This window comes from Palaemon carinicauda, chromosome 9, assembly GCF_036898095.1.
Source record: "Palaemon carinicauda isolate YSFRI2023 chromosome 9, ASM3689809v2, whole genome shotgun sequence".
NCBI lineage: Eukaryota > Metazoa > Arthropoda > Malacostraca > Decapoda > Palaemonidae > Palaemon > Palaemon carinicauda.
The window spans coordinates 120,338,378-120,351,054 of record NC_090733.1 but is presented as its reverse complement, the minus strand read 5'-3'; the positions used below and the strand labels follow the sequence as shown (position 1 = coordinate 120,351,054).

The 12,677-nt window shown below is 36.7% G+C and overlaps 1 protein-coding gene across 3 annotated transcripts in view; it reads right to left on the bottom strand.

The window, feature by feature from the left end:
• The window catches only part of atms (RNA polymerase II-associated factor 1-like protein antimeros), a 95,287-nt gene that overhangs the window by 13,250 nt on the left and 69,360 nt on the right, over positions 1 to 12,677 (bottom strand). For all 3 annotated transcript variants that reach the window (XM_068380348.1, XM_068380347.1, XM_068380349.1), the window contains 2 exons: positions 11,550 to 11,633; positions 6,694 to 6,825 (listed from right to left, as the gene is read on the bottom strand). In XM_068380348.1, the coding sequence (XP_068236449.1) occupies positions 6,694 to 6,825; positions 11,550 to 11,633 (216 nt within the window). The remainder of the gene's footprint in view (positions 1 to 6,693; positions 6,826 to 11,549; positions 11,634 to 12,677) is intronic.

Sequence of the window (12,677 nt, the reverse complement as noted above, 5' to 3'; positions counted from 1 at the left end):
AAGAAGTAGATGGGTGCATAGGAAAACATGGTAAAAGGTGATAGACAAATATAGACCTGATGGAAATTCTGACCAATGCCTTGTAGGAGGGTTGTCATGGTTAGATGCAATAATGTTAAAATATATTAACTGTCAAATATAAACTATGAAGAGACTTATGTCAGCATGTTCAACATAAAAACATTTGATGCTAGTTTGAATTTACAGAAGTTCCACCGATTCAATTGCTCGATTAGGAAGATCATTATGTAAGCTGGTCACAGCTGGAATAAAACTTGTAGAATACTGTGTAGTATTGAGCCTTATAATGGGGAAGGCATGAATGTTAGCATTAACTGTATACCTAGTACGTACTACATAAAAGATGGTACAGTCTGAGAAGATCTGAATGCATAGGATGGTCAGAAATTATGAAAAATTTTGCACAACATGCATAAAGAGCAAACTGAACTACGATGCTTGAGATTAATATCTAAATTTGGAATAAGAAATAAAACAGAGCGCAGACTTTTGTCAAACAAATTTAGATCAGATTCAGCAGCTGAAGATTAGACAGGAGAACAATACTCCAAACAAGGTAGAAAGAAAGAATTAGAACCTTTTGTGTTCAAAATACAAAAGCAGGTTTTGCACATGAAAAATCACTAGTTAACTGCTTTAATTTCTTGTCCTGTCGTCCAAAATAATATTTGAAACTAACACCAATAAATTTTGGAAAACTAAATCATAAAACAATGATTTCAAACCAGTCATGTTAGTTGTTAACCCTTAACTTTTGGTTACAAATGCATACAAATTACAGACATATTACACTTAAAAAAATAATTTGTCCTTTACAATACAGTATTGATATGCAATTAAAATTTTTTAAAAGTAATTTGTATTTTTCATAACTATACAAACCTGAGTTCTTTAATGGGAAACTTATCTTTAGAAGGGAAGAGGTTTCTATAACAATAATAGCTGGTTTAAATCCTGGCATAATCATCTGGCCCTGTTAAAGGCTACAAAGTGATGATTCCCAACACTCTGGAAAAAGGATGTCTCGGGTAATGGGCTAGGTTTCTGTCAAATTTTGACAGACAATCAAGGAAGAACCAATATCCAATTTAGGATACGGTAGCTGAATTGTATGGTCTATAAAAGAAATAGGTTTGCATACATCATTATCCATCATTCCCCTCGTAAAAAGGATGGGGGAGATACTTCTGCACAAAAGCACAGAAAAGTTGCTCAGCTGGGAAGCTTACAAACGTCTAATCCAGTAAATAATGGCATAACCAATGCACTCCCACGAGAGGAGAAAGAAAAGAGAGGAAAGAGCCAGACATTCTTACCTCTCATCCTAGACTTGCGTCGGGCCATTTATTTTAAGACAAAATTTTTCTTGTCCTGCAAAGGAGATAGGTTTGCTACACAACCTGCTGAGCAGCTACCACTGGATCGAGGGTAGTAGTATCCAGATGTTTGTGGGTATTTTCCTGCAGGTAGTGGGTGGTGAAGATTCTCTGCCGTATCCAGACTCCAATCTTCAAGTCTTAAGTTACTGAAAGGTTCTTCATGAAGGCATGAAACCAATCACCCTGACTTTGTGAGCGTGTGCTTGAGAAGTTCCCTCTGATTCCTCAGCCATGGTCAGACATGCTCATTTGATGATTTTCTGATGTCAGAAGGAGATGGTATTCCAATAAATTTTCTTCTTCACCCTACTGGTGCTGAGGAAATCTCTCTGGAGTTGTTGTCTGAAAGTCTAAGTCCTCTTCAGGGCACTGTAGAACCATCACAGGACAGAAGCAATCATCTTATCACTGGACATAACTTTTAAGGACATGGAAAAGGACTCAAACCTTTAATTGTTGATGGCAAGCTTCTGGATCTTCACCACAATCTACGAAAAACGAAGGAAACACTTTATTAACTATCAGTATGACTAGTGACGTACGATATGCCATGCAATTTGCCTACTCGTTTTGCTGAGGCCAAAGCAAGGAGGAAGACAGTCTTGATGGTTAGACCCCTACCTGACGCCTGCTTTAAATATTCATATGGGGTATGGGGGCCTCTTGAGTCTTGAGGGACCGAGAATTTGGGTGATGTCCCATGCATGGTTTGAGTTGCTTGGGAAAACAAGACTGCTTGAAGATCTGTCTTTTATGCACTTTCAGATCTACAGAAAGCATGAAGTGATCTCTCCTGATGGCAGATCATACGATGCTCGCCGTCATCAACTTGAAGGGAGTCTATTGAACAAACTCATTCAAGAGGGAGAGATTGATGACCGGTCTACATCCCCAAATGACTTTACCACCGCGAAAAATAGACTTTTAAAGCCTAACAAACTGTCCCGTACAATCTCCAGCATTATTTTCTCCACCTTTGCCCGTTGGGGAGGGACTTTATGGAACTTAGATGCTACGAGTTATAGATCATTGATATCTGTGTGCGGTGAGGACGAGTCAATGAACCGAAGGCGGTATCTCTTATCCGTCCAGGAGGCCTTCCATCAGCCAATTTTCAGGTTTGTGGTACTGCTAATCTCAGTGTCCCCTGCCTCCCTTTTTACCTCTACCCCTCCAGGACAGGAGCAAAAAGTCCACACCTTTTCTAGAGGTTGATAGGACTGGAGGCGCAGGTCTTGGCCCTGGACGTTGCTGGTGATTTCTTCAGAGATGACTTGTGTGGCACTGTAGGTGTTGATGCTCTGGTGGTTATCTTTGAAGTGCTAGTGCCCTTAAAGGTAATCATTCAATGGATGAGGGAGTCCGGGCTCTTCTTCCTCCAAAATTGCTTTGACATCTTGTAATGGAAACCGGCTGGATTCTCTAACACAGATGAATTCCTTAAAGAAAGGGCTTCCAGCTGACTAACCTGCCTAGAGTAGCAGAAGTTACTCTCTTGAGGACTCAGTCAGCCAACTGGTTTGCAGACTGATTTGCCAAGAAGGTGACAGCCTTGGTATCCTATAGGATGAAGTCCATGAACAACCACTACTCTGGATTTACCAAATCCTGGGAAGTGGGGAAGTAGGCTATGACTCCCAAGCAGTGGTCTATCTATAAAGTCACCCGGAGGGTTGCCATGAGAACATTGTTCACTTTGTCTTGAGCTTCTCCACTGGGGTCTCTGTGTTGCTCTGTAACTGGATTTCTGTTGGAAGGTATCCTTACGTCACAAGGATCATGCAATGATCGTCTTGATAGAGACCTCATGTGTGAAGAGTTAAGAGTGTGGGGTTCTAGTGCAAGGGCATCTAGTGTTTGGAGACCTGGTTTGTGATGAACAGGGACGGGAAGATCTGGCCAACACCAGACTAGCATGTGAAGACTGGTCATGTCTTGGATTCCTTACACAGGTGGAACAGCAAAAGAGGAGGGCACATTAGCAGGACTCCTGGAGATCCTAGCATCTGCAACACCTTCAGTAGCTTATCTGCAGATGCCTAAGGAAGGCTATAACTTTCTCAAATACAAATCCCTGCAAATGTTCTCTTCGGTTGTCACAAAGGTGGGCGAACTTTGAGGAGGTGGGGGTACCACCTTCACATGGGAAAGGCGATACTTATTACCTCTTATGAAGCCTGCCCCGAGGGCAAATCAGACTCTCCCCACTGGTTTTCTTCCAGAGCAATTAGCTCTTGTTGAAGATGAAAAAGATCCAGTAAATTAAGTACTGGAAGCCAAGAAGGAGCTAGAGAACTTCTTTGGCTTGGGGGTGGAGGCCAACTTAGCAAAAGTCTCTTTTAGACTTCTTCCTCGTTCAACTGTACTCCAACCAATGCAAAGGCGGCCATGACCTGCACTCGTCACAGGGGTACGACTGTGAACAATTATACCTCCTACGCAATGGCCACAAGAGATGGGGGTCTATGTCCTTGTAGCTCATAATTCTGCAGCGCTCTCTTACCAGAGCAGACCCGCATGTCTGCAAAACAGCAAACACATCCTGAAAAGATGAAAACAGAGATTAAAGCAGTCAAGTTAAATACCCAGAGTATGTCAGTACTGCTCAGCGGCTGAAGTCAAAGCTGCTAGTCGGTAGACTGTCGGATCAGTAAGGCTTGCCTGCTACCATTATCGTTATTATAATTACTAGCCAAGGCCATTAAGGAAAGGAAATAAACAAAATACTAAGAGAAGTATTGAACAGTACAGTAACAACATAAAAATGATCTTCATGTAAAAGCTACAGTATAAAAAGAGACTCATGTCAGCCCCTTCAACATAAAAACATTTGCTGCAAGTTTGAACTTTTGAAGTTCTCCCGATTCAACTTGCCTGTAGGAAGATCATTCCAAAACTTGGTCAAAGCTAGAATAAAACTTCTAGAATACTATGTAGTAGTGAGCCTCATGATGGAGAAGGCATGTATATTAGAATTAATTGCATACCTAGTATTACGAACAGGATGGTATTGTCTGGGAAGATCTGAATGCAAAGGATGGTCAGAATTATGAAATATCTTATGAAAAGTGCATAACAAACTAATTGAATGACAGTGCCTGAGATTAATATTTAGATCAGGAATAAGAAATTTAATACTCTGTAATTTCCTGTCCAACAAATTAAGATGAGATTTAGCACCTGAAAACCAATCAGGAAAACATTACTCAAAATAAGGTAGAATGAATGAAAGAATTAAAACACTTCTTCGGAATGACTTTTTCAATGTCAATTTTTTTGTGTAATTGAAGGAGAGAGAGACCTAATGCATTTCTCAAAAGAATTACACCTATAATTCTAAGTCAAACAGAGTTAAATAAACATTATCAATGCAGAGATCCGGATGCTGAAGAGCCACTGTCCTCGACCTATTTACAATCATACTTTGAGTTTTGTTGGATTCAACTTCATGCCCTTAATTGGCACCATGCACTAATTTTAGTTAGATCTCTAAGGGATTCAGCAACCCAAGATCTACATTCAGGGGACATAATTGATGCGAAGAGTGTAGCATCATTTGCATATGCAACATTTGTTTTCTTAGCCAAACCACATATGTATATAATATGAAAAGTAATGGGATAAGGACACTACCCTGAGGAACACCTGATATCACATTCCTATACTCACTATGGTGCCCATCAAGAACAGCTCTTCACGATCTATTACTTAAAAATTCAATAATGATGCTAAGAAAAGACCCAGCTACTCCAAACTGTTTGAGCTCTAAAATCAAGGCTAATCATATGAACTTCCTGACCACAATCAAGGGATTTCTGTACACCATTGGAGATTGTAAAAAGGGCATCACATGCTCCAAGGCCTTTATGAAAGCCAAATAGCAAAATAAGGAACAGATGATTAACTTCATCTAAGTTCAAGCTTTGCTGAAATCGTGCTCCTATTAAAGGAATGTTTGTATTCATGTATGAATGAATAGAGGTCAAGTTGATGTGATAAAAAAAAAGTGCAAAACCTGTACTGTACAGTATAAATAAAATTATCATCTCAAAAAAATTCTATCATCTTTTCTTATTATAGGGATTTACATAAAATAGGTTAGACTTTTCTTTCCTTTGTCCTCTGGTCTTTCTACCCAAACTTTTATCTAGTTTAGGTCTTACATCCCCTTCTTCCACGATTTCAAGGACTTCCCTGGGCAAGTGCAAAAAAAGATGCAGTATTTAGAGATTTTTCCAAATCCACTAACTTGAGCAGAGATAAGTGATGGGGTTGTGGAAAACATATTAATTTTAAAATAATGTAATGTTAAAAAGAAGAAAAAAAAGTTTCAATAAAAATCAAAATGATGAAAAAGTAGCCAAATCTGTCAACCTTATCATCCCATAAACACTTAAGCATCTACAGTATAACATCGCTAAACCCAAAATATGGTTCTGGCAGTAACACACACACACAAAAAAGTCTAATCTGGAAATATGGCAAACCCATTTAACACACTCGCTAAACCAAAAACATGATGAAATTCATAGAGAAGGCAGTAAAGTACAAAATATAGCACATTTTCTGTGAGAACTGTACTTCAATAAACCCTTTCAATTTACTTAAGTAAGTTTTAACAAAGCTATAATTTGTGACATAAGGTACAAACAATAATATAATATACAGTACATCACGAAAAGAAACACTCAAGGGCAGCCCTACAACACTAAAGTGAACATTTTTAATTCAATGGGTCTGATTAAACTATGCAAATTCAGCAAGGTTCTTATATTGGACTGAACACTAGCATGATTATTCTTTACATACAGTACATGACCTGTTTATCATGACGTCAGTTTACAATAACCATCAAATCAAAATTGATTAGTAGCCTAAACTTTGAGTTTCCCTTAGAATAGAAATAGCTAAAATTCAAGTGTCTAATAAATAACATTAAAAATGCACAAATGCTGTACAGTATAACTTTAACCCTATACAGTAGTACTTTTATTTGTGCATCCTTTCCTAGAATATTGTAAAGGGATTTACACACACAAAAAAAATAGCTTTTATGCACTAATACCGATTTTTCTATTAAAATGGCAGATAACACTTTAAAATTCTATATCAAATATAAATAAAGTAAAAGATATCATGTAATTAAATAATAAAAAAGAAAACGAACCAAAAGATGAATAAACAATGGGATTCTCCAGTTAAACACTTTACAGTGTTCCACCAACATTCAAAATAAAATTTGAAAGTTTGAACAGAACAATGTTCATGTTGCATATTTATAAAATAAACTAACCTTTCTGATTCTGCTGGTGAGGCTGATCCGGATCTATTCTGAATTGGGGACCTAGAACGTGAACGTGACTTTGAACGTGACTTTGAACGTGATGGTGATCTTGAACCTCTTGACCCTGATGCAGATCGAGACCTGTAATGGAAACAATATATTTCTAATCATTTCATAAAAGGTCTTTAACCACTTTTGGTATATTCTCTCTAATATCTATCTATCTATCGACATATATATATATATATATATATATATATATATATATATATATATATATATATATATATATATATATATATATATAATATATATATATATATATATATATATATATATAAATATATATATATATATATATATATATATATATATATATATATATATATATATATATATATATATATATATATATATATATATACGTGGCTCGAAATTTGCGGTAGTCAGGTCGCCTTTTACTTTCTCATTTGGTGTAAGTTAGTTCAATTACCAGCCAGCCTGGTTGGCTTGTTGATAATATATTCTTTAAGAAGGAACAGGCTTGTTAGTTGAAAATACAGTATATAAATTAAAAGGGGACATTTAAAAAAAGCATTAACAAATTATTATTACTAGCTAAGCTACAACCCTAACTGGAAAAGCAGGATGGTAAACAATAGTTCAGTGACGAAAGAAAATAAGAAAATAAATAAACTATATGAGAAGTAATGAACGATTAAAAAAATTTCAAGAATAGTAACAACATTAAAACAGATCTTTCATATATAAACTATAAAAAGAGAATTATGTCAGCCTCTTCAACATAAAAACATTTGCTGAAAGTTTGAAGTTTTGAAGTTCTACCAATTCAACTACCCGATTAGGAAGATCATTTCACAATATGGTCACAGCTGGAATAAAACTTCTAGAATACCTATTTAGACATTTTGCCAATATGGCAAAATATGGAAGTTATGGAAACTGGGCGGTAATCACCTGGACTTAAGCTACCACAAATGCATTTACATAAGGGAGTAGCATTACCAATTATTATTATTATTACTTGCTAAGCTACAACCTTAGTTGGAGGACAGGATGCTTAACCCCAAGGGCTCCAACAGGGAAAATAGCTCAATGAGGAAAGGAAACTAGGAAATAAACTTACAGAAGTTTAAGAGCAATAACAATATTAAAATGAATCTTTCATACACTATAAAAATTTCAAAATAAAAAGAAGAGAAATAAGATAGAAGTGTGTGCCCGAGTGCACCCCCAAGCAAGAGAACTCCACTCCAAGACATTGGAAAATCATGGTACAGAGGCTATGGCACTACCCAAGACTAGAGAACAATGGTTTGATTTAAGGGTGTCTTTCTCCTAGAAGAGTTGCTTCCCATAGCTAAAAGGACTCTTCTACCCTTGCCAAGAGGAAAATAGCCACTGAACAATTACAAGTGCAGTTGTTAACCGCTTGAACGAAGAATTGTTTGGTAAACTCAGTGTTGTTAGGTGTATGAGGACAGAGGAGATAGTGGATAGAATAGGCCAGACTATTCAGTGTATGTGTAGGAAAGTGAAAAAAAATCCGTAACCAGAGAGATTGATCTAATGTAGTACGTCTGGCCAGTCTAAAGGACCCCAAAACTCTCTAACAGTAGAATTTCTTAGCTCGTCAATCCACTGTCTTCTCTTCCTTCTCCAGCTTCATTTGTAATCTCTAGGGACCTGCTGTAACTCTTCATTCCATCTATTATCCGTCATTCTCATTATGTCCTGCCCTGTTGTTAGTATATCCTCTACAGTACTTTAGTTTGCCCTCATATCCATGTTGTGCTTTTTTTGTCTCTTAGTGTTGTTCCCATCATTATTCTTTCCATAGATCTTTCAGCTGTCATTAGTATATGTTCAAAAGCTTTAGTAAGGTTCCAAGTCTCTGATGCATAAGTTAATACTGGTAGGACCATCTGATTAAATATTTTTCTTTTCAGAGGAAGTGGCATTTTAATTTTCATAATCTCATACTTTTCTTTTTAGAGAAAGTGGCATTTCACTTCTCATAATCTCATCCTTCACCATAAGCTCTCCATCCCATGCTCATCCTTCTTTGAATTTCGGTCTCATGTCCCAGGGAAAGACTTCACTGTCCATCCTAAGTATGTATATTCATTAACAATCTCTAGAGGTTCATCCCTAACACTTATTTGTAGTTTCTTCATTTTCATTGAATATGATCTTAAGTCTTCATCATCATCTCCTCCTACGCCTATTGACGCAAAGGGCCTCGGTTAGATTTCGCCAGTAGTCTTTATCTTGAGCTTTTAAATCAATACTTCTCCATTCATAATCTCCTACTTCGTTTCATAGCCCTTAGCCATGTAGGCCTGGGTCTTCCAACTCTTCTAGTTCTTGTGGAATCCAGTTGAAAGTTTGGTGAACTAATCTCTCTCGGGGAGTGCAAAGAGCAAGTCCAAACCATCTCCATCTACCCCTCACTATGATCTCATCCACATATGGCACTTGAGTAATCTCTCTTATAGTTTCATTTCTAATCCTGTCCTGCCATTCAACTTACAATATTCTTCCGAGGGCTTTGTTTCATTGTTATACCAAACCTCATGTCCATACAGTAATACCGATCTCACTAAACTGATACATAGGCTGAATTTTATATGTAATTTTAGGCGATTTGATTTCCAAATTTCGCTTAACCTAGCCATTGTATGATTTGCTTTTTTCAATCTTTCATTAAACTCAAATTCTAAAGATCCTGTATTAGACATCATAGTTTCTAAATATTTAAATGACTCCATCTCATTAATCCTTTACCCTTCCAATAAATTTCATCTTCCATTGCATATTGTTCCCAACATGTCTTTCTTCTATTTATCTTGAGCCCAACTTCATGTGGTGTTCTGCTAATAAGGACACCGTCGTCAGCATACTCTGGGTCAGCTAATTTCCTATTACCAATACAGTCCAATCCTTCTGCACCATCCCCAACTCTTTTATGCATTACAAAATTCATGAGGAAACTAAACAATTCCCTTGGAGTACTGTACTTCACTGTTCACAGGAAATTTGTTTGATAAGACTCCACTAACATTAACTTTGCACTTATTATGCTCATGAACAGACTTGATCAAATTTACACATGAGAGGAACATAACGCAGGACTCTCCATAAAATTGGCCAGTGCATAATATCAAAAGGCTTTTTCATAGTACATAAATACCATCAAAAGTGGATTTCTATATTCTAATCTATAGTCTTACTTTTATACAATTTTGCTTCTCTATTCAAACCTTTTATCATCTTTTGCAATTCTTCCCCTGGTCAACCAAATTAAACAAGGTCATCTGCATATCAAGTTGATAAGGTATTCCCTATTAATGTTAATTCCTACACTTTCACAATCTAAATTCTTAAAAACTTCTAGGAACACTTAGATAATTTAGGAGAGATGGGGTCTCCCTGTCTAATTCATTTCTCAATTGGAATTTTCTCACTAGCTTTAGGATTGCTGTAATTCGTATATAAATATCTAATATAAGATTCATCTATTCCTTGTCATTGTAGGGTTTCCATCACTGCTGAAGTTTTGACAGAATCAAAAGCTTTCTCTTAGTATATAAATGCCATGCATAGTAGTTTGTCATACTACGTTTACTTTTTCATTAGCTGGTTAATTACATGGATATGGTCAGTTATTAAATATCTGCTTCTAAAGCCTGTGTGCTCTCTTAGTCAATTAAAGTCTACCTGTCTTTTAATTAGGCGTAGTATGATTTTTTAAAATATTTTATATATTATTGAGAGTAAACTTATTGGGCAGCAATTTTTCAGGTCTTTTGTGTCTCCCTTTTCATGAATAAGTATAATGATAAAGGTTTTCTAAGCTGTAGGGATAGAGCATTCCAGCAGATATTTTGTGTAAAGTTCAGCGAGTTTTACTATTATGAAATTTCCTCCATTCATTATTAAATCAATTGTTAGGCCATCTTCTCCTACTGCTCTTTTTATGCTGTTTTTATGTCTCCTACCGTTACTTTTGGTACCAGCTTAGGTGTTTCATTATTGCTATTGGCCAAGGCACCAGCCACCCATTAAGATACTACCGCTCGAGAGATATCGGGTCCTTTGACTGGGCTGAGACTACTACATTGGATCCCTCTCTCTGGTTACAGCTCATTTTTCCTTTGATCACACATACATCGAATAGTCTAGCCTATTCTTGACACATTTTCCTCTTTTCTTCATACTGCTGACAACACTAGGATAATCAAAAAATAATTTCTTTACTCAAGAGTTTAACTACTGCACTGTAATTGTTCAGTAGCTATTTTCCACTTGGTAAGGGTAGAACACCCATTAGCTATGATAAACAGCTCTTCTAGAAGCTCACTCCAAAATCAAACTACTGTTCTCTAGTCTTGGATTGTACATTAGCCTCTGTACCATGGTCTTCCACTGTTCTTTTGCTTGAGATACACTTAGGCACACTATTCTATCTATTTTCTTATTTCCTTTATAGTAAACATATAAAGAACATGGAAAAAGAACACAAAAAACTTACTTCCTACTGCCAAAATTCAAATATAAAACCAAAAGCACAAACTTGAAAAAAAAAGCTAAACTACTTTTAAAAATGGTTAAATTCTCAATATCTCGTACAGTTTTCTCTTTCAAGTGAGAAGTGTATCAGCAATACCAAATACTGTACTCATTTAAGGCACTTGGAGGTTAGTAAGAGACACTTTCAAGTAACAATAAGTAATTCAACTGACTTTTTAAACCTTTGACTCAGATGTTTAAGATTTCATGAGAATAACATGACAAACCCAAAACTTTAGTGTTCATGATACTTAATACAGTACTGTACTAACCTCTCGGACTTTGCTGGAGAACCGCTCCTCGATCTACTACGTGAATGAGATGCCCGAGATCTAGAACCAGATCGGGATCGAGATCTGAAAAAAAAAAAAGTGCATTTTGAGAAAAGGATGAAAAAGTTTAAATTACACATCTACAAACTTCAGAAAAAATTGAATAAAATGTTATATATTTGTTTATATCACTCCTTCAAAATAAAAAATTTATAAGTAATTTGTATATTCCTGAGTCCTTTAAAATAAGGAATATCCTGAGCAGAGTTAGAACAGCCGTTGAATCTTTAACAAGGTGATTAAAGACAGGTAGTGAGCCCGTGTCAGTAGCCCCACCAATTCTCTTTTAGCTTACGACTGAGAGGTGTGATTGAGGTAAGTAGTTTACTTTTAAATATATTTTTTGTTTCTAAAAGTAATCAAACTTTTATCCATTAAAATAAGAGTTCCTCTACAACCAAACTAGTTAGTTCTTTTTCTTCTTTGGAATATTCCAGTCTCCCTGGTCCTGTACAGAAGCAAGGTAGAAGACTCCAGCAACTTTCAAACAGTCCATCATATGGATGAGTTGGCTGATAGGGCCAGTACTTGGTTATGTACCTAGTATTCAGTCGATGAAAGAATCTTCATTCCCGAAGGGTAGGCGCAGTCTGGAATTACATACCTAGCGCACGATAGCCAATGAATAGGTATCAAATCCACCATACTCCCCCTCATAAAGGGAGGATGGGGAGAACTAATTTTTACAGATCCACTATAATAAGAATGGTACTCAGCAATGTAACCTACCAGCACCAATGTCAGAACCACAATGTAAGGGTACAAATGCTACATCCCCAAGTAAGGGGAAGGAAAGAAGATGATGATGAGTCAGTCATTCTGCTTTTCCTTAAATCTAACATGTTACCACCGACAAGATGCTTCCTGTTCTGTATGGGAGCTGACCTGTCTACACAATAACTAGAGATGCCACCACACATGGCCACAAATAAAAGTATTGAAGAATGTGGGTATACTCCCTTGAATAGAAGGGTATGAGGGTTGTTCATGCTTCCAAACACCATCACCTATCCGAATGCAGACTCTTCAGAGTCCAAGTAGAAACAATACCTCAGGCTTTGGAACTCC